This window comes from Callorhinus ursinus, unplaced genomic scaffold (genome assembly GCF_003265705.2).
Source record: "Callorhinus ursinus isolate GAN/ISIS: 27379988/994484 unplaced genomic scaffold, GSC_fseal_2.0 scaffold81, whole genome shotgun sequence".
Lineage (NCBI taxonomy): Eukaryota > Metazoa > Chordata > Mammalia > Carnivora > Otariidae > Callorhinus > Callorhinus ursinus.
Window position 1 is genome coordinate 4,063,157 of NW_027397143.1, and position 27,205 is coordinate 4,090,361.

General features: G+C 48.5%; 1 protein-coding gene and 5 non-coding genes across 6 annotated transcripts; 4 read left to right on the forward strand and 2 right to left on the reverse strand.

Moving 5' to 3' along the window:
* Positions 1-8,040: 8,040 nt before the first annotated feature.
* TRNAK-CUU (transfer RNA lysine (anticodon CUU)) lies at positions 8,041-8,113 on the reverse strand. Its single transcript has one exon. It is a non-coding gene; the product is annotated as a tRNA-Lys (tRNA).
* Positions 8,114-8,557: 444 nt separating this feature from the next.
* TRNAA-UGC (transfer RNA alanine (anticodon UGC)) lies at positions 8,558-8,629 on the reverse strand. Its single transcript has one exon. It is a non-coding gene; the product is annotated as a tRNA-Ala (tRNA).
* Positions 8,630-11,146: 2,517 nt separating this feature from the next.
* Positions 11,147-19,473, forward strand: TRIM7 (tripartite motif containing 7). Its single transcript, XM_025862614.2, has 8 exons — positions 11,147-11,662; positions 12,598-12,693; positions 13,766-13,996; positions 14,746-14,768; positions 15,064-15,179; positions 15,705-15,740; positions 17,086-17,623; positions 18,107-19,473. The coding sequence occupies exons 1-7, from the start codon at positions 11,156-11,158 to the stop codon at positions 17,595-17,597; spliced, it is 1,521 nt and encodes a 506-aa protein (XP_025718399.1). The 5' UTR covers positions 11,147-11,155; the 3' UTR covers positions 17,598-17,623; positions 18,107-19,473.
* Positions 19,474-21,616: 2,143 nt separating this feature from the next.
* Positions 21,617-21,689, forward strand: TRNAT-UGU (transfer RNA threonine (anticodon UGU)). Its single transcript has one exon. It is a non-coding gene; the product is annotated as a tRNA-Thr (tRNA).
* A 2,445-nt stretch (positions 21,690-24,134) lies between these two features.
* TRNAP-UGG (transfer RNA proline (anticodon UGG)) lies at positions 24,135-24,206 on the forward strand. The gene has a single exon. It is a non-coding gene; the product is annotated as a tRNA-Pro (tRNA).
* Positions 24,207-24,509: 303 nt separating this feature from the next.
* TRNAV-AAC (transfer RNA valine (anticodon AAC)) lies at positions 24,510-24,582 on the forward strand. The gene has a single exon. It is a non-coding gene; the product is annotated as a tRNA-Val (tRNA).
* Positions 24,583-27,205: the final 2,623 nt, after the last annotated feature.

Genomic DNA, 27,205 nt, shown 5'->3' on the forward strand with positions numbered 1-27,205 from the left:
AAGAGTCAAGCATTGATCAGTTCAGACATTCAGCAAACACAAGGAAAGTAGGATTTTTGGCCTTTCTCCTCCTTGGCGATGGAGGCAGAAGGACTCTTTCTGATTTACATTTCAGGATTCCTTCAGGAACGATGAGCAGAATGTGTGATGGGAGTGAGACTGAGTCAGAGAGAGGAACTGGAGGTACACAGCCATGGTCTAGACTGGAAGCAACTAGCACAGCATTGGGGAGGCAGCAGCCAGATGGGAGAAGGGGGTGAAGGAGCTAGGTGCACGGTTTATACCTGGGCAGGAGAGGGAGCTCCCCAATTTCTGCTTTAGATAGTTTAGTAACAGAAATCAAAGACTGAGTGTAGGAGTAGGGGCAAGATTGACCCCACCTTTGGCCCTCCATCCTCTTCAAACCGGAGCAGTGACCTCCCTCTCACTACATGTTCCAGGCCCTTGGAGGTTAATGTGTGCCGTGACATGGAATGGGGGAAGGCTTGTTCTGATCTTCCCTAAAGTGGCACATAGAAGGCCCCACTTTAGGTAACTACCCTATGACCTCACCACCATACTCCTCATGCCATAAAATCTAGGGATTAAAGCTGGACTGGGCAGAGAATAGCTGTGGAGAATGACTCGGCACCGCCTGGATGGTTTGTCCCCACCCATACCCCCTGTCAGTAAGTTACCCTGAATAAAACTCTGTGTATGATATGGAATGGCTTGCTTCATTTTTTCCCTCTTAACGTGCCTTCTCAGTCCAGAAGATACTTCACTGACTCTCCTCCACCTTCCAACACTGAGGAGTGGGGTGGGGGGCTGAGAGAGAAGTAATGAGTTCACTCTTGAACAGGTTGGGAGATGTCTAAAAGGACATGTCCAAGATATGTGGATCTGAAGCTTGGGGAGCACTGTCATTGCTGGAGCCACAGACGGGCAGGGTAGAGGTTGGGTCAAGCTGTCAATCGCAGTGTGACTCTCCAGGGAGATAGCCTTGGGTAGACAGATGGAGAAGGAGTTGGAATAGGAGTAGAGCTAGCAGTGAAGCTTCCACTGAGGTCAAGAGAGTTAAGATGTGCAAAAAAAACAAGGAACAGATCGGTAGAGTCAAATTCCATACATGGTCTAGTAAAGGAAGGCGGCAAGGTCTCTATGGATTGGGCCACTTACAGGTACCTGGTGACCTTGATCAGAGAACTAGACTCGTACAAGAGGACCTCCCACCGAGTGGTCTGGTGGAGAGGGGCTTACAAGTTGAAGACTCTCAAAGATCCCACCTCAGCAGGACTCAGCCTCCATTCCAATTCCTGGCTCTGCAGGTCTTCCAGAAGCAGTGTAGACATTTGGCAATATTAAATCATCAATACTAATCTTACATTTGCATATATAGAGATCTACATATACCATGTGTTAAGCCTCATCCCAATTCTGGACATTCAATGCTAGTGTTGATTGGTTTTATTTTTAGAAAATATTTTAAAGATTTAATTACATTTTAAAATTTAAATTTTCAGCTTTATTTAAATAACATTGACTTAGAATTTGATATTTCAATTTCCCTTTTATTTTTAATAGATAATTCCACATAATTTACAAGAAACAATCATTTTGAAAGCATATGTAAAACTCATTTTATTTTTGGCTTATTTATATGTACATTTTGATGAAATATATTCAAATCTCGTATTCTTTGAATGTATTTATCATTTCCTTAATCCTTTAGATCTTTAATGTCAATCCAGCACAAAATGGGTGAAAATTCTTGGTGAAAACTTGGTGAAAACCCTCCAGCTGTCTCGCTAAAAAAGACAAAATGGAGAAAATTACCTAGTCTCAAACCTCCAAGGCCACATTTACCTTCCTTGCTGCAAGGCCTGATGCTTTCATTCACTGTTTTGTTTTTAATTGCTGAATGTGACTGGTTTCCCGACCTACTAATGGGTTGCGCCTGGCAGTTAGACAACAATATTTCCGAGGGCCCACGTAGAATATTTCCAAGGGCTCTGCCTCCCAGGTAGGGTGAAGAGACCCAGGCAGTGCCCATGACTACAAGTCTTACAAGGATCCTGGAAAGCTATTTCCACTCCCCATTTCTGTAGTGTAGTGGTTATCACATTAATCTAATACGCGAGAGGTAAGTTCGAAACCGAGGGGAAACGATTAAAGTACTGTTGGTGTTTGTTTCTTTTTCTTCTACCTCAAACAGTTTAATTGAATTTGTTTACTTCAGTCATCTGTCTTTGGAATGTATGTGCATATATATATATATATATATATATATATATATATGAATACTCTTTATAGTTTTACACGTACTCTTGTCTTTTCTAATTCATGACCTGTTCACTTCAACCAATACAGTCCAGGTCTCTAGGTCTGTGGTATAAGATGGTGGTCTATCTCTTTAGAGCATTCCTTCAAAGAACTTAGAATCCTGGCCGGTTAAAAGGCAACAAAAGGCAGGAATGCCACGCAACCACCCATGAAATATTAAAAAGTGCAAGCAGGAATGAGCTGGAAATATATGGTGGAAGTCAGGCCAGGGAAAAGTATTCACAAGGAAGATCGTAGCGGTGGTGATGACCGCGCCATGTACAACGCACTGTGTTGAGGGTGTCCGGTCCTGGTTTAGGTGTCTGCCTCAAAGGAACCTAACAGTCCTGGGAGGTACGCAATATTGTTTACAGGTGACGCCGCTGACGCACAGACACGTCACAGAAGGTGAGGAAACTTGCGGTACAGAAGTGGGAGCTCAAGGATGGAGAAGAGGGAAAGAAGCGGGGCACCGAGAGAAATTCAAGCAAGCACAGCGAGGAAACAGCTTTGGTTCTGCCCGGGACTGTCAGTGATTGGCTGGGTGGAGCCAACGGCGATGGCGGCAACTCCACACCGCGGACACTACTACGAGCGAGTTTAAATTCTTCTCCCCTGACTGGTTTCACTTCCAGCTCGGGGCCTCCCATCCACCTGTCCTCAGGCGGGCCACCTCTGCTTCTCCAAGTGGCGCCCTACTGTTCGCTCCCCGCGTGCCCCCTAAGACACCCACCTGGTGTCTACCCCGCCTTCCTCCCACTGTCCAGTCTGTCCTCAGTGGCAGAGAGCAGTCAAAAGGACCATCAGTCTCTCCAGAGGTTTCTCGGCCAGCCTCTCCACCGATCCTCACATGCGGCTCGTTGGCCTCGAGCCTGTGGGATGCTGCACGTGTGTTGGGAAGCAGGCTCCAGAGTTCAAGGGGAAAAGGCAGTGAAGCCTTCAGAGAAGCAGCCCAGCGGCGCTCGGGGGGCCCCCAGCCCAGTGCTCCTGGCTTGAGAGATGTCGGTAGAGACGCATACCTGTGGACTTCTGTAGTGCAGCTTGCTTTCATGCCTGGAAAATAGGGCTCATGCTTTCACACCTGACGGGACACACTTACACATTTGACAAGCAACTTCTTTCCCAGCACTTCTATCAAACTGGGAAGCCAAATAAAACATGAAGGCTGTAAATCACATTGCCTTTATAGTTTCACACATCTTAAATGCAGACAAAGCATAACCAAAAACAGCATAAGGTACTAAAAAAAAAAAAATCAGCTTCATGCCCATTTCTTTATCATTGCTCTTTCATACTTATTTGTATACTTTCCCAGAATTTACAGATGTAACACCCAACCAGGAAGGCTAGGGACTAATCATGGAACTTAGAGACCCAGAGGACTGAAGAGTGGGATTCTGGACCTCACCTGGAGAATTCTGCTGCTGCTGCTGCTGCCCCAGTTTCTTTTGTGTTTTTTGTTTGTTTGTTTTGTTTTGTTATTTTGGTTTGATTTGTTTTTCATGTTTTACTGAGTTGAGGTGAGTCAGTCAGTACATGCCCCTCACCCCAGGCTCTGTACTGCCAGAGTGTCTCCCGTACACCCTCCAAACTGACTTCCTTGGTGGCCCCAGAACTCTGGGAGGTCAACACCATCACTCAGTCACTCTTGCCAGAAGGATTTTGGTTTGTGTCTCAGCTAACTGAAGAGTTTTCATCCCTGCTCCTGTGGACACAGTAAACAAATCCAAAGCAGCACAATGAACACCAAAAAACCAGCTGGGTTGGGCAAAAAGCTCCACATGAAGCTGTCTGGTTTGAGTCATATTTCTTTTGGGTTACACTTAATGCTAACTTGTCATTCTGGGTTTAAAGCTTTCCTAGATTCATCTTGTTTCAATTAATGCTAACTATTATTCTCTTACTGATGCTTAAATTGTAGCTGCTTGTGAGTGGGAGCCCCTTCACATTGGCTCCTTTATCTTCAGCATCGCCCCAACAGTTTGAAAGCATCCTTGTTTCCTGGCAGCAATTCATGCTTTGGACCCATCTGTAATTTTTCCTGCCTAAGGATGCAGGAGAATGTACGGGGAGCTTCATTTTTTTTTTTTTTTCAGTGAAGAGTAAAAGAAAAAGCCAAATCTAAGTGCCAGGACAGTACATGGAGCCCAAGGTCTCTGGCTCCCCCTCTTCCGAAAACCCTAGGAAAATAGTTTTAAGGACATGAGTTAAGACTGAGGGTTCTATTTAATTGTAGCTCTTGCTAGATCTTTACATTTTTTTCAAGAAGTCCTCAACATTGTTACTGCACAAAATTATCTACCTAATTTTTTAATCTCTCACTCATTCCCTTTTGCTTTATTAAAAAAAAACTTTTTATGAGGAAATTTGAAGTAGAGATTTGCCAAGTACCCATCATCCAGCTTCAATTTTCTCTCTTCCACAATCCCAATTTTATCTCTAACCCCATCACCTCCCACCCCACTGCCTCTATCTCAGAGGGTGTTAAGAACTGTGAGAAAATTAATGAGGGAGATCTGATAGAGTGGCAAGCAAACAGAGAAGGGCTTAGAAAGATGTATCAGAAGAGGTGACAATGAGCGTAGGAAAATAAAAAGAAGCCAGCCTTTCAAAGATCTAGGGAAGAGGACTTTGGGAGAGGGAGCAGAGGGTTTGAAGGCTTTGAAGTAAGAGTGTGCTTGATGGGTTCAAGGAGGAAAGGAAGACTGGGAACTTGGAGGATAAGGAGCCACAGCCATATCTCCTTGGCTTTGCATTCTGATGACTCCATCTACACCAGTTGCTGTTCTTGTTTAAAAGTGGATAGAAAAATGTAGGGAGGACACCAGATCTGTAGTCTTAGAGGACTCCCGGGCTAATGAGAACTACAGTAGGACCTCAAGGTGGAGTTTTTAAGGACAGCTGAATGAACACATAGGCTCATTCAGAAGATTGCAAACAGACAATACACCTGGTGTTTCTAACTGCTATGAGTTGGTGGTTAAAGCAGGGAGACCACAGCAGCAACCGAGTTTCAGGTACCGGCTCTGTACTCCAGCTGTGACCTAATCAGTACCCCCCTCTCCTCCACACTCAGTGAGGGTTCAGAGAGATAAGTCCATAATTGTCATCTGGAATGTCTAAGAGAAAATATCACCAGTGGCTCAGATGTTCAGAATGATGCCTTTTGATAACCATAATTCATGGAGGAACTAGTGAAGGAACTAGTTAAAGGAACTAGTGATTGTTCCTGTTCCAGAAATTGCTAGTTTGATAAGAAAAACAACAATATCTGTAAGTTGAATTTCAAACCTTGAGAAAAACTAGGCTTTAACATTTACAACTAGATAAATTGAATATTAATCACACAAGTTTGTATTCTTTTCCATGTTAAAAAACCTTCCCTAGTCCTTAGACATTAAACATCTCAAATGACAACAGAGAGAGTTTCCCAAAATATCCAGTGATTTTAATCCAGTTGGTCCTGACACAGAATGGAAAAGCAGGTCATTCTGGGTCATCTATTTGGCCACTCTTCCTTTAGCATGCAGTCCTCCCAAATTAGGTTGCTCTGGTCAACATTTTGTCTTCCTATTTGCCCCAAATTTATATTCCCCAGGACATCAGCATGTGACTGAGACTGGCCTTTTATTTAGGGGACTTTGTGCCCTTAAACAAATGTGATATAATATGAACAGCAATGAAATAACAGGGTAACATATGATGATGGTTGAACCATTTCTCCTGATGCTACACAGACCCTAGGAGAATGACTTTGCCAACTCTAATAAAGGGAAACCACTGATCATTAAAGAAAGCTGATATAGGAGTATTTTTAGACTAGTTAGAAAATAGCCAAAAATATCTTAAACCTGGAGATAATTTTCTGTTTCAAATGAGGTTTTAAATGAAAATATTCAAGTGGATGGTTGATAATTTATATGTAAACTATATATAATTATCATAAACCACAAGCCACATGCATGATCCAATAATTTAAATATGTCCCATATGACATCGAGACCAAGTAGAAAATCACATACAAATTTAATTTCTTGTATTTGGTTGGATTCTTTCTGTCAAAGGGAAAAAATTCACAGAATAAGAAATAACTGAGTAGGCCTTTCCAATGATGTCATGGCTTTGCAAATGAAGAAAACATGATAGCCTTCACAGAAATAAGCCTGAAAAAGAAAAAATAATGTTGTCCTATAGAATTGGATTAGAAGCCATAAATAAGAGTGACACTGTGATCTTCAGAATCTTTTGCTCATGTTCCTGTGAAGGGTAGAAGGAAGGTCCCTCTTCCTGTCAGGCAGTGCATTGTAGGCCCTGCAATGGATATCATCTTATCTTGTAGGACAGGCAGTTAGGGAATTTTAAGGGGGGGGTGGAATCATGTCAGGTTTGTTAAAGCAGCCCATTGCCACCAAAGCAGTGGAGAAAAAGGCAATCTGATCCATGGCGGTAGGAAGGAATATCAATCAGCCTGTAAGATCTACAGTCCAGTGAGTGATTTGTCTATTTCCATAAAGTTTCAATCACATATAAACTTTGGCGCAGCAATCTCACTTCTAGAAATTTGCCCCACAGATATGAGTGCAAAATAACAACACTACATACTTATTAACTGCAGAATTGATTATAATAACAAGAGATTGGAAACAATAGAAAGGTCCATCAGTAGGTGATCTGTTAAATAAACTATGATTCATCTACAGGTGAATATTATGCAGCTGCAAAAAAGGAAAAAGATTTAGAAAATTTCCTGCATCTTGAGATGGAAAGATCTTCAAATATAAGAATTGTAATTATCTTTTTGTATAAAATAGAGGAAAATAGAAATATATTTGCATCAAAAGATATATAACTGCAAGAATATATACACAGGTACAAAAGTTGTTACCTAAGGAGGGAAGATGACAGTTGGTTTTCACTGGATATTTTTATGTATGATTCAATTTTTGAACAGTACGGTGTATAACCTACTCAAAAGATGTTTTAAAAACTCATTTTGTGGAACTCTGGAAAATGCTATGGTGATTCTTCAAAAAATTAAACATAGAAATACCATATGTTACACTGGAATTAAAATTAGAAAGAAACATAAGAAAAAAAAGAAATACCATATGTTCTGCAATTCCACTTCTAGGTATAGCCTCAACAGAGGTGAAAACAGGAACTCGAACAGATATTTGCACACCCATGCTAATAGCCGCATTATTCACAAAAGCCAAAAAGGTGGAAGGAACCCAACCAAGTGTTTATAGACAGATGAAGGGTTAAAAAAAATGTAGCGTGTCTATATATATATAATGGAGAGTAATCATAGAGATAGTAGAATGGTGGTTTGCCAGGGGCTGGAGGAAGGACAGAATGGGGAGTTAGTATTTCCTGGGTGGATTTGCATTTGGGGAAGATGAAAAAGTTGTGGAAATGGATGGTGGTGATGGTTGCACAACTGTGTGAATGTGTGAAAAGCTACAGAACTGTACATGTAAAAATTATTGAAACAGTAAATTTTATTATGCATATTTTAACAAAAATTTTTTAAAACTAATAATTTACATATATTTATATGATTCATTTCGTTAGCAGTAAATCATAAATTAATCAACGAACAAAGGCATAGCCACAAAAAAGCCCACCTGAATACCGCACACAAGAAATTTCCAAAGTAGAATTTATTTGTCCCAGAGGGAGTCATAGAATGAACCAATTGTCCTTAATTGAGGACGAAGAACAAAAAAGCGAACCCTACGCCCAACGTGGGGCTCGAACCCACGACCCTGAGATTAAGAGTCTCATGCTCTACCGACTGAGCTAGCCGGGCGCCTGCTACAACGGTTTCAACATTTCTTACTTCAAGGTAGCATTCAGACTATATGCCGCTCCAAATTCAGAAATGGGTTTCTTTGCAACATCCAGCCGCCTGGCAGATCCAGAAACTCAAACTCCGCAGATCATGCCTGACCGCCCCTCCCACCTAGGTCTGTTTTCTGCTTGCTCTGCTTTGCCAGCTACCTAACCTTTTTCCATTCCCGAAAAGTGCAGGGCTCAAAGGAGGGAAAACATGAGCATCCTAATGCCACTGGCACGTTCACCTTGTGATATTTTAATCAGGAGTTTAGAGGTACGGTCTGGGCATTGGAGTGGGTGAGTCCTGCCACTGCCCTTTCCGATCTGGGCAACTCCAAGATACGGGATTTTCCCCCAGGGCTCTGCGCGTTTGGAAAACTTAGTAATGAAAAAAAGAAAGAAAGAAGCAAGCGCGCCTTGGAGATGCCGGGGATCGAACCCGGGGCCTCATACATGCAAAGCATGCGCTCTACCACTGAGCTACATCCCCGCTCCACCAAAACCTCTCTCTGAACATTCCCTTGGCTACTTATTAGTAAGGGGGGTGGTGGAGTGAGGTGCAAATAGCCAGATGCTGGTAAAGCCGGTCCGGCAGTGCCAGAGCCACTAGTGGTTGAGTCCTCTACTGACTCCCAGGCGAGCGGATCTCCACTGAGGGACACTGGCGGGGAGAACAGGGCCGGAATAAACCCCTGAAGGCAGCAGTGGAAAACGTAGGAGAAATCATCAGGCACGATGCCCCCAAATGAACTGTGAGCCGAAAAAGGAAAGTAAGGAAGACTGTGCGCAGGCTGCTACGTTTGTTAAACAAGAAAAAGGGGAGTGTAGCTAACTGTATAATATTTGTATAAAATAATTCTGAATTGCTAAATTGATCGCTTGGGATGGGGAGGAGATTAGAGCGTAGACGAGAGGCACATTTTTCGGTGCGAACCACTCTGCATATCTGAATTTTGAACCACGTTTAAATCAGTTCAATCCAAGAAAAGTTTCCCATCGCTTCCTGTGCAACAAGAACTGCTCTAGAAATCTGGGGGTCCCGCCACGAACAAAACTGACACAGTCATCTCCTCTAACAGCTCAAATTCCAGAGGAGGTAAAGTGTTAGAGAGAAAATAGAGACAGCTTGAAGGACAGAGTGTGGTAAGAGGTGATTTTAAACTGTGCTGTCCTGGCAAGTTTCACTGAGATGGTGACATTTGGAACAAGATTTGAAGGAGGTGGGAAGTAAGCCATGCAAGTATGGGAAAAGAGAGGTCCAAGTAAAGGTAAAAGCCGGTTCAAAGGCCCTGAAAAAGGCTCTTGCTGGCATGTTGCAGGAATATGGAGGTCCCTGTGGCAAGACAGGAGTCAACAGGGAAGAGGGATAGGAGATGCGGGTAGAGAGGCTGGGCGCAGGGGATGAGGTCAAAGGATAGGTAGGTAGGGCCTTCGGAGGATTATAAAGACTTCAACTTTTACTTTGAGCAGCGGGAGCCAATGGAGGGTTTGAGCAGAGAACTTAAAATTGATCTGACTCAACATGTCAACAGGACTGTTCTCACACCTGGGTGGAGAAGCCAGGGTAGGGCAGTGTGACAGAAGGGGAGAGAACTGTTGTGATCCTGAGATCACTGGAGGTGGTGCAGTGGAGGGCGTGAGAGAGTGAAGACACACAGGGGACTGATGGTGGAGTGTGTGAAATGCTTTCCTCTTGGGAGTCACAGAGGACTCCCCAGTTTGGCCTGAGCACCTGGAGGGATGGGGTTGCTGTTAAATGGGGTGGGGTGGGGAAGGCTCTGGAAGGAACAGGTGGAGGGGCAGATTAGAAATACAGTTGTGGATATGGTGAGTGTGTGAGATCCCGTAGAACATGCTACTGGGAGTTGGATGTGGGAGCCAGGCATATCTGGAGATACTGGGTGGGGATGTGTACTGTGGCACCAGCAACAAGAGGGTCTTTCAAGCCAAGAAAGTGGAAAAGATCAGGAGTGAGTATAGACAGAGGTCCAAGACCTGAGCAAGTGCAGGAAGAGGAGGAGGAAAGCACAAGGGAGGCCAAGAAAAAAGTAGGAGAGCCAGGGACTACAGCATCCTGGAACGCGCCGGGCAAGAGTACCAGCAAGGAGGAAGCATCAGAGGAAAGGGCAGGTGAGGTGAAGCCTGAGAAGGAGCCTTTGCCTTTGGGTTAGAATCGCTGAGGTCACTGGTGACCTTGATAAGAGTGGTTTCTGAGGAGGATGGTGTCCTGAGTGCCCTTTGGGAATGAGGGAATGGCGGTGGAAGCAAATATTCCTGGAAGTTCTGGGGGGACATTAGAGGGTTGGGTTATTTTGGTGGAGATTAAAGTGGGAAAATGTATTGTAAATGTATTATTTGTTCAAAGCCAAAAATTAAAGAAAGAATAAACAAGGGGCAGAACAAACGTGGGAAAAGTAGCCGCCGAAGTGGATACAAGCCACGCTTGGGGGTGGGGGCAAGAGCCATGTTACAGACACTAAATTTAGCTCAGCACCGGGCCAGGACCAACCTGCACTCCGGGAACCTGACACTGTGGCCTCGGCGCTAGGCCCTTGGCCCGGCCAAGGACTGGAGTGGCACCCAGCTGGGTGTGTGCGCCCACTTATCCAGGCCCGTTTCCCACGGCTGACTGGGTCAGGCTGGGGGTGGCCTAGAGAAGCTTGCGGAGGGGCTGGGCGAGGTGGGGGGGGCGTGACGGAGAGGGGGTGCCAGGGGACCAAGGAGGCCGCAGACCAAACCAGTGTTTGAGCGGCCCAGAGCCGGGGGCGCATGGCGCTGGCCCGCACTTGGATCCGATCGAGTAGTGAGGTCTGGCCCGCCCACAACGCGCTCACTCCCTTCTCGTTTCCCGGCCCGGCAAGCTCTCAGCTCCAGTCTCCGCCAGCCCGGCTTCAGCCCCGCCCTTCCTCTCCCCGTGGGTCCTCGGAGGCCGAATCCGGCCTCACCGCTCCGAGCCGCACTGTCGAGCCCCTCGACTTCCCCAGCACCGCCCGACTTAGGTGCGCTGAGGGAGCGCATGGCGGCGGTGGGGCCGCGGGCAGACCCCCGCGCCGGGGCCGAGGCGCTGGCACTGGCCGCAGAGCTGCAGGGCGAGACCACATGCTCTATATGCCTGGAGCTCTTCCGCGAGCCAGTGTCCGTCGAGTGCGGTCACAGTTTCTGCCGCTCCTGTATCGCGCGCTGCTGGGAGCGCCCCGGCGTGGGAGGCCCAGCGCCGTGCCGCGCGCTGCCCGGCCCGCTGCCCTGCCCACAGTGCCGAGAGCCCGTGCGTCCCGGCCAGTTGCGGCCCAACCGGCAGCTGGCCTCGGTGGCCACGCTGCTGCGGCGCTTCGGTCTACCTGCGGCCGCGCCAGGGGAGCGCCAGCCCATGGAGGTGGCGCTGGCTGGGTGCGTCCAGCATGGCGAACCGCTCAAGCTCTACTGCCAAGACGACGGACGCGCCATTTGCGTGGTGTGCGACCGCGCCCGCGAACATCGCGCGCACGCAGTGTTGCCGCTTGACGAGGCTGTGCAGGAAGCTAAGGTGAGCTCCCCCCGCCACCCCAGTGCAGACCCCCAGGACCCAGCTCGGGTTCTGTCTTCCCGCGCACGCAGTGCAGGCGGCTGGCAGGCAGGCAGGAGGCCCAGGTGAGACCCTGCCTCTTTTTTCCTTTGCCATGCTACCCAGCACTGGCTCTGGGACTGAGTGCGGCTCTCCCTGTGTCACTGCCACACCACTAATAACACCCTCCCACCCACCTCGAGTTGCCCTCTGGGCTCCCTACTGGACCGACTTCACGATACCTCCACGGACTTGGCGATTTTCTGTCTGTCCCTGGCTTCTAGCAGTGTCTCCGTCACATCCACACTTCCTCTGCCCGCACTCTCAGCACTTTCCCCGGGCGTGGCGCTCTGCTACGTCCTTGCGTCCTGGGGCCCAGTGGGACGACCTTCCCAAGAGGTTGGGGTAAGGCAGTGGGTGACTCCTGGGTTGAGCAGAGCACCAAAAGCTGTCTTGGGCTGTGTCAAAGATATGGATCTGGGGCAGTCTCTTCCCTGCCTCCTTTCTGGGGTGTCCTCAGAGGCTTCAGGCACACAGTCCCCAGTCTTTCTTTACTCCTTATACCACTCCAGCCCTCCCACCCAGGCGGCTTTCGGATGGTGAGGAGAAAAGCAGAGGGGAAGACAAGGTAGGTTAGGTTGGGCTCCTACATGGCCTGCATTTCAGCTTGGATTGTGTACAGATGGTCTTGGGGAAATGAGACCTTGGGGCCTTAGGAGTCACGGGTCAGTTCCCCTACTCTGCTATGTGCGTCTATGCAGGTTGTAGCCATCCCCATGTCCAGATATGGCTTCAACCCTGCCTCCTCCTCATCAATGAAGAGGGTCTTCTCTTTGTCCTGGATGGCTCCAGGAAGGCACAAGTTGGGGTTTCCAGAGTCCTCTTCCCATAATGTCTTCCTTCTCACCCTCCTGCAGGAGCTCCTGGAGTCCAGGCTGAAGGTCCTGAAGAAGGATCTGGAGGACTATGAGGTGTTTCGTTCCACTGAAGAGAAGGAGAGCAAGGAGCTCCTGGTGAGCGGGGCACCCTCCAGGTGGGCCCTCTTTGAGTGACAACAGAGGACCACCCACCATCCTGGCCCTGTGTGTGCATTCTTTAAAAAGAAGTAAAGTGAAGAGTGAAAACTGGAGGGATGACAAATGTTGAAGGAGAACATTTAGCTGAGTAAAATTTGCAGATATTACTGTCTTTATTCAGGGATTCATGAATTGGGCAGCATCCCATCTAGCAGGTAGAAAACAACTCTGAAGGGATGCCTGGGTGGCTCAGTCAGCTAAGTGCCTGCCTTCATGAAGCTCAGGTCATGATCCCAGGGTCCTGGGATTGAGCCCATGTTGGGCAGCCTGCTTCTTTGCCTGCCGCTCCCCCTGCTTGTGCATGCCCTCTCTCTCTCTGACAAAAAAAAAAAAAAACAACTCTGAAAAGCTATACAAGGCAAAAGATTTCATAAGCAGAAGGGAGCAGGAACCAGGAATTTATACTAGGCCAAAAAGCAGATTAGTTATTACAAAGTTACTTTCCCTCTTGGGGAGTGTAGGGGTTTATCAGGCAGTTACTTAACTAGTACTGCTCAGGTGATTCCTGATTGGTTTAAAATTCTATTTCTGGGAAAACTGAAACTGTAATTAAGTCTCTGTTTCCTGAGGTGAGACTTAGCATGGGTGACTCCATTTTGGGTCTGTTGTCTTGTTTTTAACTCGAAATAAATGTGTTTGGGGGTGGGGAGGATGTGACCTCAGTTTAATCCTTACAGTGGCTCTGGGAGGCACTAATTTATTCTTCCTACTTTGCAAATGAGGCAGCTATAGCCCAGGGTGGTTCTGGGGCAAGTTTGAAGTTGCCCTAGGTTGGTGGGAGAGCACATTTGTGACAGGGGACTTGACAGCATGTGTTGAAGCTGCTGTGTGCTCAGAGTTGGGATATTTAAACTAAAGGATGTATGTGGTGGGTATGTGTAGGTGAGCCTCTGACCCCTAAACAGTGAGGTAGATGGAATTCTGTCCCATGGGATGGCTCAGAGGCTACTACCCAAATGCTACATCTTGATGTCCCATTGCCTCTCCAAATTCTCCTCTCCTGAGACAGAAGCAGATGGCAGCTGAGCGAGAGAAGGTGGGTGCAGAGTTCCAGGCACTGCGGGCCTTCCTGGTGGAGCAGGAGGGCCGGCTCTTGGGCCGTCTGGAGGAGCTGTCCCGGGAGGTGACACAGAAGCAGAATGAGAACATAGCTCAGCTTGGGGGTGAGATCACCCAGCTCTCCAAGCTTAGCAGGCAGATCCAGGAGACAACTCGAAAGCCTGACCTTGACTTTCTCCAGGTGAGTCTGGATTGGCCAGAGGTATGAATCATTTATCCTAAGGCATTACAAATGGCAAGTGAGAACAGAGTCAGATTCTGTGAGTTTAGTTAGAATTGCATACTTGAGCAGGAGGCGAATGGAGAAAACTGCACGGATTCTCCTGGGGTTAAAGGCATAAAAAGATGTAAAACTTTCTTGACCTCGAGCCACAATAAAGATCTTATTGGCTTTACTCAAGGATTCATGAATTGGGCAGTATCCAATCTAGCAGACAGAAAGGAGTTCCAAAGAGCTATATACAAGGTGTATCTAAGCCTTGTGACAAAAGTCTTGGAAAATAATACTTATCTTTAGTACATGTGATGCATTTTGACATTTTCTACTCTGTTTCCTTTGGAAATAGTCACAATCCACAAATAAACTTCACAAGTCACAAATGGGTCAAGCATAGTCATTTAAAAGAGGCTGGTCTGAGTGACCAGTCATTGCCTCAGGGCTGTGACTTATCTGGGATGGTGTTGAGAGCAGAGACAGCTCTGGATCCCGGCACATGGCTCCAGTGGTGATTCTGTAATAAAGGGAACATTTGCAAAGCTGTGGGAAGGGAGGTGATGAGACACCCAGTAATCAGGCACAGCAGAAAGCCATTGCCATCTGGGCCCACGCAGGTGGTAGGGCGTGGTACACCTTATTGCCAGTTTTATTTTGTCAAAGATGACTGGAGGTTACCTGATGCTGAGTTGGTTTTCTTTCATCTTGCTTTCCAGGAATTCAAAAACACCCTAAGCAGGTGAGTGGACCTAAGAGTTCCTTAGGCCTCTCCAAGCTGGCTCTTCTCCTTTTCCACTGAGCTCTCTCTCTTCATCCCCTTACCCCTGACCTCTCATCTCCCAATTCGCACACTGCCTTACCTCTGTACCTTCTAAGGCAAATGTCCACCTGCCTGGCTGTAGATATTCTGGTGCAAGATCAGCCTCTCCTTTCTTCACCTCTCCCCACCAAGAGGACCTTGCCATCCTAAATGCCTCAGCCCACTGGGAATAGGACAGTGTTTGTGGGCCTTCCTCAGGGTCTTTGTCTTGCAGATGCAGCAATGTGCCTGGCCCCAAGCCAACCACAGTCTCTTCTGAGATGAAGAATAAAGTCTGGAATGTTTCCCTCAAGACCTTTGTCTTAAAGGGGCTGCTCAAGAAGTTCAAAGGTAGGGGGCCTGTGCTTGGGGTTGGGCCATGCAGTGCTGGTGGGCATGGTGTGTTTCTGGTAGTTTGGGGTCCCAAGGATGTGCCTTTCTAAAAGCTATGTGAGAAAGTAGGAGCTAGGGTGTGTCAAGGCCAGATTGGTGCAGGGAGATGGTAGTAGCAAATCCATTCAGCAACAGTTCCCCCCTCCACCACCACGTCCCCAGCACAAAGATTCCCCCAGGGACAGTCAGGGTAGAGGGGTATTAGCAAAAAGAGGGATGAGGAAAAAGAGCTCAGCTCAGACCAGCTCAGGCAAAAGAGGGGGAAGCTGGAGAAGTAGAACTAGGGTACTGCCCCTTCCCCACCCCCCACACTTGACCCAGAGTCTGTACATCAACTCTCAGCCTCTGGGGTATCTGGGGAGTGAGTGAGCCAGTGGGGCTATAAATGTCAGAGGAGGTGGTATCTTTTGGTATCACTGTAATTGTCAGATAGACAATCTTCTGAGTTATTTACACATACACTGCTTTGTTTCTCCTCCTCAGAGGATCTTCGGGGAGAGCTCGAGAAAGAGGAGAAAGGTATGATGGTTGTTGTGATAGTGAGTTCCCATTATTTGGCCATGTAAAGAATCCTGCCTACCTCTGCCTTCTGCTGTCTGCTTCCTCATCCTTGCCTCCCAGTTCTGGCTCCCTCAGGCTTCAGTGGGACCTGTAGGCCTATAAATTGTGGGTCACTCACCTGGACGAGTCTCTCTCCCCTCTCCCCACTCCCAGACAGACACCTCTGCTGGGGACAGGGGTTATGTGCAGGGGTCAGGGAAAGCAGGAGGAGATTAAAGAGAGAAAGGGAGGTAGTTCTTATTACTGCAGAGCTCTGGGGTGAATGGGATCCAACCCCACAGGAGGGCAGGGGAGGGGAGGGCACATATTGCTGATGCTGGTGACTGAAAAAGCTAAGTCAGAATTTACCTTGGAACAATCTACACCAGCTGAGTCAGATCATGCTCTTCCTCTGCTCAGAACCCTGGGACAGCCTCTCTCACTCCACATAGTCCTCACTGTGGTCCTCCAGGCTTAGGGATCTGGCCTCACTGCACACTCTCCCCCTGGCTTACTCTGTGCAGACACAACAAGCCCTCCTTGCCGCTCTTGGGATGCACCAAGCACACATGTACCTCAGGACATCTGCACTTCATTAGCTGGGCCTCAGCCTGGTATATGCATCCTCCAGACAGCTGCATATCTGGCTTCCTCACTTCCTCTATGTCTTTGCTGAATTGCACAGTGAGGCCTTTTCACCTTCCCTGGCCAGTCTGGTTGAGATTATAGCCTTCTCTCCTGATTCCTCTTACCATCCGTGTTTATCTTTTCTCGTTTCTCCCTCCCTTCCCCCGAGAAAGGAAGCTGCAGGAGGACAGGGATACTGAACTGTGGGATTCCCGGGGCCCACAACAGTCCTGGAAGATAGTACTTAGGACAAGTGTGCATATTTTAAGTTTTTATTATGAAAATTGTGAACATACACAAAAGTAAAAAGACGATCATAATGCATATTATGTTCTCATCACATACCTTCAGCTAATACTTTTCTTGAACACCCTTACCCCCTTTTTCCCACTGGAAGCAAATCACAAGTCCTTTCCATAAATATTAATATGTTATCTCTAAAGATAGACTTAAAAAAAATCCCACATAACCACAAAACCATAGTCACAATTAGAAAAAGTAACGGTTCCTTCTCATATCTAGTGTTCAGAATTCCCCCATGTCTTTTAAATTGGATTTGTGGATCTGATCCAAATTAGGTTCTTACATTCCATCTGACTTTCCCACGTACTTTGTGGGGGGATGGTGATGGAGAAGTAACCGGTGAAAGGTGAGCAAGGGGCTTGCATGGGACGTCTGTCCCTGTGTCTGCCTTCAGTGGAGCTGACCCTGGACCCGGACACCGCCAACCCCCGCCTCATCCTCTCCCTGGATCTGAAGAGCGTGCGCCTTGGACAGCGGGCCCAGGACTTGCCCTGCAACCCACGCCGCTTTGATACCAACACGCGGGTCCTGGCGTCCAGCGGCTTCTCCTCGGGGCGGCACCACTGGGAGGTGGAAGTGGGCTCCAAGGACGGCTGGGCCTTTGGCGTGGCGCGCGAGAGCGTGCGCCGCAAGGGCCTCACGCCCTTCACCCCTGAGGAGGGCGTCTGGGCGCTGCAGCTCAACAGCGGCAAGTACTGGGCGGTGACTAGCCCCGAACGGACGCCCCTCAGCTGTGGCCACCTGTCCCGCGTGCGGGTGGCCCTGGATCTGGAGGTGGGCGCCGTGTCCTTCTACGCCGTGGAGGACATGCGCCACCTCTACACCTTCCGCGTCAATTTCCACGAGCGCGTGTTCCCGCTTTTCTCCGTCTGCTCCACCGGCACCTACTTACGAATCTGGCCTTGAAAGGCCTCCGTGGCCTCTCAGAGAGGGTGAGTCAGTCAAGGGGGCATTCCTCCTTGTCCGGGGGCTGCCCGCGGGAAGCAGTGGTGCCCTCTGTCGGAGCCTCCTGATTACTTTGGGCCCTCCCCCCCCCCCCCCCCCCGCGACTCGGCCTGGGTTGCCTTAGAGGGGCTCCTGCAGGCCACAACATTAGAGCCAGCGGAACGGGCGATTGTGGAAAAGGGTTCTGCGGTCAACTGAGCAGGGGGAGATGCCTTGGACCCCTGGGGCCAGTCCTCTGCCTGTTGTGGGCAGGTGGATCTGGCCTGAGCTGTAAGGAAGTGCAGGTAGGTGAGGACGCCAGCCAAGCTACCCACAGAGGTACTTCCCATCCCTGGGGTTTCCTGCCTGGGCTTAGCAGGGCCTCTGGTTCTGTGGAGCAACACCAAACCCAGTGCTGTCCTCAGTGCATGGAGCAGGTTCAGGCCCAAACATCCAGGTTCATGATCACTTCTGCTTTCCCTTCTTGTCAGCTGTCAGCTCTGCCTTCAGACACCTGGATCCAGCTGACCTGAGGTCTCTACTCAGGAAGGAGCGCTGTACTCCCAGCTCAGAGAACAGCCTGGACCAGAACTGGAAGGAGATTCTTGACCTGTACATGAGCAGAAAGCCCAAGGGCATGGCTACTTTCCAGTACCCCTCAACCTGATGATACAGAGTGATATGTACTTTCTCGGCCACAGTGACAGCCATGTGTGCTCACAGATGCCTAAACCCCTTCCAAATGCCAAAGCATAGTCTCCCTTGAGTAAGGAGACCAAAGGTTATGGAATTTTCAAACACAAAACAGCACTTATAATTTTATGGATGTAACTAATATCAGCATGGGACAGCACATGGGATGCCTCTGACATACCCTTTCTGGAACTTGCCAAGTGTACGCCAACAGCAGCCTGGTGCCAAGGTCTGTTCAGCCTTTGCCCTGGTGGGGTGTTATCCCTTGGCTAATTGTTCCCCAGCTTCTGTTTGGGTGGGTTTCTGGGAGGGGGTGTTGGGCTGTTCCGTGCTTAATGCTCCCCAGGGAAAGGGGATGAGGAGAAGGAAATAGACTGACCTCATTTCTAGGGTGGCTTAGCTCATTCTTGACTCCCCCAGACTGAGTGCAAGAGCACAGTAGGAGCAAAGGTTTCTGCTAGACTGGATGAGCAATTGTGTTTAAGTGTGTGAGGAATGTGTGCATATGTGTTTATATCTCAGATTGAGGGGGGTAGGGGTGTGTGTGGGTTTTGGAGCGGGCATTTATCAGCATGTGCATAGGGCTTAGGTATTGCAAATCGACCTAGGTCAATTTGGTAATACCTTATTTTTTATTTGTTGCTAAATATTAGCTACCCCATATTTAGGTCAGGGCCATAGGTTTCCTCCCCCACTACCTGGCTACCTGGCTAGATGAAAGCCAGTCTCAGACGTCTTCTGTCCTGCATAGGTTTAGACAGGTATGTTGGCATGTAGGGGCAGTGACAATTGAATAGTCTGGTCTGCAAGTGTCATGGAGTTTCTGTGCTCTATCCCTGAGATGCTTCAAGCACACTTTGCATACAAGGGTCTTACAGGGCAGGCATGATACTGTTCTAGAGGCAGACCCAGTGGACATAGCACCAGGTAATCAGAATCCAGTGGCTTATGGGCTGGGGCTAGGATCATATAAGAGTCCAGCCTACAGGGGTGGCTTAGTCAGTTAAGCCTCTGGCTCTTGATTTCAGCTCAGGTCATGATCTCCAGTGGTGAGATCGAGCCCCTTGTGGGGCTCTGTGGTGGGCATGGAGCCTGTTTAAGATTCTTTCTCTCCCTCTCCATCTGCACAACTCCCCCCGCCCCCCGCCACCAGCTCATGTTCTCTCTCTCCCCCCAATAAATAAATAAATCTTAAAAAAAAAAGGAGTCCAGCATACAGTATCATTGTATCATTCCAGAGGGTGAATCCTATGTGGTGTTCACACACGGAGAGTAGCTTTAGAACATTGTAGCCAATGCATGTATTTGAATACCACTAATTTCCACAAGGAAAACCCATTTTTAACATTCACTTGCTAATTAAATTGGCTAATGTTATCATCAAGCCCTAATGGTATCTGGGCTTGTATGGGTTTTGGACTGAGTATCACAGTTAAAGTCACGTAACAACTGTGCTGAAGGACTGCAACACATATTACAGGTCACAGAAGGGGGGTGTCTGGTGGAGGTGCCCATAGGACCAGGTCTGGGGACTGCAGGGGTGGCTGTCTGTGTGTATATTTTCAGCTTTTATGTTGTGAATGTGATTGTGTGTCTACCAGAGTATGTGTGTTTGCAGATTAACTACATAGACATCTATGTATCTGAAGAAATATCACAACAGTTATAGTAACAATCACACACTGAGGGTAAGAAATGTTCTCTTTTGGTCACTAGGACAGTATAGTGACTTTGGATGTCACAATGCTGGTGTGAGAGTATGTGTGACTGTGTGCATTTTTCTCTCCCATACTTTGGGCATCCTAAGATCTGTGAGATGTTTGGGTCTCTGAAAGCAATGACTGGCTTAACTTGGTTCCTTCTGATCCCACCCATGAGTCCCAGATCCTTGAGTTGCATGAGCCATTTCCCTGACAACAGACCCTCACATGGCCCCTCAGCATGCAGACTGGAGGGTACCCACCGGCCCAAGTCACCTGGTCTTGCAGGGACCATGGGGCAGGTTGGGTCACCAGGTCAAGGTCCACCACTTTCTTTTTTTAAGTTTTATCTAAGGCTTTATTTTAATTCCAGTTAGTTAGCATACAGTGTTTTATTAGTTTCAGGTGTACAATATAGTAATTCAACATTTCTGTACATCACCCTGTGCTCATCATGACAGGTATACTCCTTAATCCCCATCCCCTATTTAACTCCTCTTCCCACCCCCTCGCCTCTGATAACCATCAGTTTGTTCTCTATAGTTCAGAGTCTGTTTCTTGATTTGTCTCTCTCTTTCATTTTTTCCCCTTTGCTCATTTGTTTTGTTTCTTAAATTCCGCATGAGTGAAATCATATGGTATTTATCTTTCTCACTTATGTCCTTTAGCATTATACTCTCTAGCTCCATCTGGTCCTTGCAAATGGCAAGAGTTCATTCTTTTTTATGGCTGAATAGCATTCCATTGTGTATATATACCACTTCTTTATCCATTTGTCAATGATGGGCACTGGGCAACTTCCATATCTTGGACAGCCCTCCAGTTTCTCATCGTTGCAGGGTAGGGCTCCTGTCCCTCATCTGGGCTCCCACCCTCTCCATGCCCCATATCCCCTGGGCTTTTAGGGGCTCTTAGGGAACCAGTTCCACAAGAGTTAAGGTGAGCCCCAAGGTTTGCCTTTTCCTAACCTGCCTAAAGGTGCAGCAGGGGCTAGGGACCCCCAGCCCTGACCCAGTCCTTCTCTGCCCAGCACCTCCTCACGCCTCGACCTTCTGATTTCTCCAACACCTTCTCTCCGCCCCTCCCCCCAGATCTCTTACTGCCCACTGACAGCCCACCTTACCAGCCTGTACCTGGATTCCTTCAGGACAGGTCTATTGACACCCTTCCCCTAACTCCTCCCTCGCAGCCCTGACCTCGGATCCTCATTCTCAGACACAAAAAGCCTTCGACCTCTCTAGCCAACGAACGGGTCTTTGCCCCTGACCCCTAAGCCCCCGGAAGACCCGGGCCCTCCTAAGCTCCGCCCACCGAAGGCCCCGCCCCTGCCTGCGTAGCGTCACGCCCTCGCCCTATCCCTCACAGCCCGGCGGAGCGCACCGTCTGCCGTCTCTCTGCGGGGCTTTCTCTCAGGATTTGCGGCCTGGCCTGCCGGCACTGACACTTACTAACGTCGCTGGTGAGACAGCGGCGGCGAGATTATGTCCTCTTCGGCCGAAAGGCTGCGGCCCGCTTCTCATTGCTTAGCTCCTCCCTGTGATTCTTTGCGGCTGCGCGGCCGACGGTGGCGGTGTCAACTGTTCTTGCGCACAAGGGGTAGGTGTAGTTGGCTCCATAGCTCAGGGGTTAGAGCACTGGTCTTGTAAACCAGGGGTCGCGAGTTCAAATCTCGCTGGGGCCTTCCTCAGTTTTTTTCACCCCTTCGTGAAAGGTGGAAAAGCGGAAGATGCGTGAGCCAACCCGAATTTCCGCCCTTCTGGAAGGCCAGGTCCTAAGTGCAACTGACTGTTCTTGGTTCCTTAGATGCCCGCCAACTGCAAAACCCTCTGCGTCTGTGGCCTTGCGATCACAGGCTCCGCTGGCTCCGCGCAACTTCTCTAGAGCGGTCCCTCGCATTCTTAGCGTGCTCTTAGCAAGTCTGTGGCAGATCTTAACGTTCCCCTCCTCTCACCCCACTCAGGCCAGGGCCGAGTCCTCATCTCCTCTGTCTTCTTCGTTTAGTGGGGACCACCTGTCTACGCCCACCTCCCCACAACGCATCCTGGGAATCTGTTTTAGTCGGGAGGGGGACTAGGTTTAAGCCCCCGCTAAGCTCGTCGTTGGTTCCCCCCACAATCTAGGTTCTGTAGTGAGGTGGTCTTCCAGTAGGGCAGGCACATAGGGGTCCGATGAATCCTGGGAGTCCGGGACGCGCAGGTGCCGGAAGGTGCAGGTGCGCTCCTGGCCTATCCGGGGCGTGTCCGTTCGGGTCTTAATGCGGTCTTGGCTGTTTGGATGGGAGCGGGCGGGTGCGAAGGCCTGTGGCCCCCATTCAACACTCTCCCCAACTACTCCATTCATCTCTTCTCCGGCGTCTCCCCAGGGTTTCGCGAGTGGTTTTCTCCAGTTTGGTGCACCGAGCCCGGGTTGTTTTCGAAATCCAAACGGCGCTAGAGCGCTGCCAGGAGTCAGCGCGGGGACCTTTCTGAAGGTCCCCTTTGACTGGAGAGAGGGCTCCAGGGGGCTGGGATGGTGCGGCGGGGCAGGGTCGCGCCTCTGCCTGAGCCAAGGCCTCCTGGTCGGGTCGGGCCGTGCCGGAAAAGGCGGTGGCTGGAGGGTGCCCCCACCCCCACCCCCCCCCCCGCGCGCCTGCCTCTGCCTATCAGGCAGGGCCCCCATTGTTCTCTGGGGATTTAATTTCATTTTGTATACTTGACTTCCTTGAACAGCATAAATAATAAATCAAAGTCAGAAGGTTAGCATATATTAATTGTGTGCTTTTATTGTTTAACAGAAAAACGAAATGGTTAAAAAAAACGGAAGCAAATGTGGCAGTTATAAGCTTTAGGGGCAGGTGTTACTAACTGTGGACGTCTGTTCTCAGTTTTCTTATATAATTCCATAAAGAAGAGAAGCAAATGCTTACAACACAGAGGCGGTAGTAATCAGGAGCGCGAGGACACACGGTGGCCTAGGTCAGAGTCCATCCAACACTTCGTGCGTGCGAAAGGAGGCGAGGACAATGCCGGCTGAGGAAGAGACCGGTTAGCATCTTGTTTTCCAAAGGTCGAGAGGAGCAGCGAGTGGAGCGGTCAACGCAGAGGGCTGAGCAAGATTGTGGAGTGGCAGTGGAAAAAATAGCACTTTTTTTCCTTGAAGTGGGTTAGCCACCATTCGTCTCCCCCTCTGTTTTGTAACAGACATCTGTGTAGGGAATTTTTCTGGGAGTTTTTGGGCCAGCTCTGAGTGGATTTTCGTGAATTTTACAGCAGGGAATCAGAATCACTGTTTTTTGTTTGGTTTTTGGTTTTTACTACAGAATATCCCAGTGCAATTAAAGCCCTTTGGGGGAAAGCAGGCCCAAGACGAGGGAGGAGAGCGCCCGCACAGCCCCGCCTGGTTCGGCGGGAGTCGTGGTTGCTCCCGGGCAATCCCAGGAGAACGCTTCGAGGGCGGAGAGCGGGGGCACCCAGCCTGCGCGGCGAGTGTGCGCGCGCTCTGGTGCGAGCCTCCCGAGCTGTGCCCCCAGCCACCGCAGCCAGTCATCTCGTTTCTGCCTTACAGTTCCCCACATTTTCTGAAGCTTTTGCAAATAGCGTTGCAAACAGTTATGTGTTGCTTTTCATATTTTCATTAAAATAAAGAAAAACCCTCGTCCTTTTACCAGGCGCCCCACCCGAAGGCACCACTCCGGTTTCATTTCGCCTGTCTCGGCTCAAGACACAGTCGGTCCCGCGACCCCTCCAAACCCCGCTCTCTTTTCTTTCCAGGAGCCCTCCGGCTCCTCCTGGACTCTGCGCCCAGACCCCGGGCCTCCAGACTTGGGCCTTAATTGAGCTCCCTTGGGCAGGGACTCCCAGTCCCCAAAGCGGAAGGGTGGCCCTGCTTGCTGTCCGAGGTGCGCTAGCAGTGAGGCTCTCCCAGATCACAGAGGGACCAAGGGATACGGAGCGTTTTCGCTGGGCGAGCTGCCTACGGATGAGGTTAACGGCGGATGCGGAGACTGCGGAGCAGGGATAAGGTTGGGCGCGGGACACTGAAATCTAGGGAATAATTCCAATATGTCAAAAATAAAAGTTCGTGTGGTGGTAAAACTACTCCAAATCGCCTTAAATTACGGACCGAACGAAAGACTGGATTGTGAGGCGGCTCGTTGGTCTAGGGGTATGATTCTCGCTTTGGGTGCGAGAGGTCCCGGGTTCAAATCCCGGACGAGCCCACTTTTTCATTTTTACATACTTTTTAGCTACGTTTTTTCTTGGACAGTTTGGATCCTGAACGGGCAGATGGCATACCCAAGAGTTCCGAGTGGCCTGGGGCTGGGGAAGAAGAGTAGGTAGAGGAGTAAGTCGCCCCGGAACCGAGGGTCACCGATGAAAGACTGGGTGCAGAGCCGCTTGCGGTTTTCTGCCAATCTAGGACATGGTGTCATCTTTTCTCAGCCCTAGAACTTCGGATCCGCTGTACCAACGGAAGGCTTTCTTAACAATTAAGAGTATTACAGGGAAGCTATTGCTAGCGGGTTTCCGTAGTGTAGTGGTTATCACGTTCGCCTAACACGCGAAAGGTCCCCGGTTCGAAACCGGGCGGAAACAAACTACAGTTTTACGTTTTTTCCTTCCTATGGTTTAACATTTGGAGACTATGAGCCATCCACCATCAAGTACTATTTGAAATTAATTAACACTGGTGTACATTTGGAGACACTGTGGGACAAACCGGGCCTCAGTTCAGGACATCCGCCATCTGCCTGGTTACAAACGTGGGCGCTCTTCCAGGGATTTAGGAAAGGGTACGTACACCGCCGGTTTTCCACCTCTGCCACGGACGCCTCTAAATCCCAACCCACTTGCTCTCTAGACACGAGCGCACAGAAGGTACAGAGCCCAACCATTCAGCAGCCGCCCTCTGGTAAAACGGAGTTCCAGACGCTGGAAACAGAGTGTCCAATCCCGCTTCGTTCCGCTATTTGTGATCCATAGCAAAATAACGCACAAAAGCGCTAAGAGGCTAGCAGCGGTGGGATTTGAACCCATGTCCCCGGAGAAACTAGAGCCTTAATCCAGCGCCTTAGACCATTCAGGCACACTACCCAACTGCAAGTAGGCTTGGGGTGTCTTCTTTCACTGCTGATAACTTTCCAAGGGTCTTCAGGAAAAGAAAGCGTTGGGAAGAATCTATAGGTTATAGCAGAACTATATCCCGACCAGCAAGATTAGTTTGACCAGAGCCACTGGGCTCCACCAGCGCGCTGACAGAGAAGGATTCGCGAAGCGCACACCCTATGCCTTGGTTTTGGGAAACTCTCAACAAGCAATTCCCACCTTTCACTTTGGGGAATGGGCGTGAACGTAGAGGAGGTCTTTTATAATCTCACGCGTTTTTTGTTTTTTTGTTTTTTAAATTAAACCGTGTGTATTATTTCTAGAAATTAAATAAAGGAGAGGGAAACCTTGCATGCACCCCCTCTCAATTTTTCAAAAAAATCTATAACGTTCATTTTGAAAATTAATTAATTAATTAATTAATTATTCTGGCAATCGTGATCTCAGAGGCCTCCACCCGTGCAATTCTGCTGCCTGAGGTTTCCATCCTTTTAAACAAGTGTTCCAGCTGGAGATATCGGATCTCGACAAAAAACACTCTTGATTGAATACCATACAGGGAATCTTCCCTTCCCTCCCTATTATAAAAACCCATTAAAGAGAGAGAGAAAAAAAAACAGCATATCCAGGGAAAAAAATAGAAAAATATTCAACGGAAAACCCACAACTCAGAGATAACTATCAATATTTGGTGAATTAACCTCCAGTTTTTTTCCCGTTAATTTCCTCCTGCACCAGTATGTCTACCTGCTGTAGATACAGATTTGAAACATGCTTTTTAAACTTAGATTGTATGTCATTAAATCGTCCCAAACCTCATTTAAATGGCTGGGTCTAAATTCATGAAAGTAGCTTGGATTCTGTCCCTGGGGCCTTGACTTTTAATGGGAGATCTGAAGACGGGTGGGTAGCCAGTGCTAGAGTAGAGGACACTGGGATTACTGCACCATCCTAGTAGATTTATTTTCTCCTGCTTAGTTTCTTTCTTTTTTTCTTTTTTAATATTTTATTTATTTATTTGAGAGAGAGAGAGAGTGAGTGAGAGAGAGCACAAGATAGGGGAAGGTCAGAGGGAGAAGCAGACTCTCTGCTCCCCGGGGAGCCTGATGGGGGTCTCAATTCTAGGACTCCTCTGCCACGATCCTAGGACTCCAGGACCCGAGCTGAAGGCTCGCTTAACCAACTGAGCCACCCAGGCGCCCCTCTCCCTCTTAATTTCTTAATGTAAAGATTGTCCCGTGATTCTTATAACTGTATACAGCTGTGTGTTTTTAAGCCAAAGTGTGTATCACCACAAATTTAGTGGCTAAAACAACACAAATTTATTTTAGTGGGTTTTTTAACTTTAAATTCAAATAGCCGACATATAGTAGTACATCGTTAATTTCAGATGTAGTGTTCACTGATTCATTAGTTGCCTGTAACACCTAGTGCTCATCACATCAAGTTCCATCCTTAATGCCCATCACCCAGTTACCCCATCCTCCCACCTGCCTCCCTTTCTGCAACCCTCAGTTTGTTTCCCCAAGCCCAGAGTCTCTCATGGTTCGTCTCCCTCTCCAATTTCTTCCTATTCAATTTTCCCTCCCTTCCCCTGTGGTCTTCTGCACTATTTCTTATGTTCTATATATGAGTGAAACCATATGATAATTGTCTTTCTCTGACTGCTTATTTCACTTAGCATAATCCCCTCCAGTTCCATCCCTGTTGACGTAATGGTAGGTAGTCATCCTTTCTGATGGCTGAGTAATATTCCATTGAATATATGAACCACCTCTTCTTTATCCATTCATCTTTTGAAGGACATCTCAGCTCCTTCCACAGTTTTGCTGTTGTGGACATTGCTGCTATGAACATTGGGGTGCACGTGCCCCTTCTTTTCACTACATCTGTGTCTTTGGGGTAAATACCCATTGGTTCATAGTTTAGCTCTATATTTAACTTCTTTAAGAAACTCCATCCTGTTCTCCGGAGTGGCTGTACCAGCTTGCATTCCCACCAACAGTGTAAGAGGGTTCCCCTTTCTCTGCATCCTCACCAACATTTGTTGTTTCCTGTCTTGTTAACTTTATCCATTCTAACTGCTGTAAGGTGGCTATCTCATTGTGGTTTT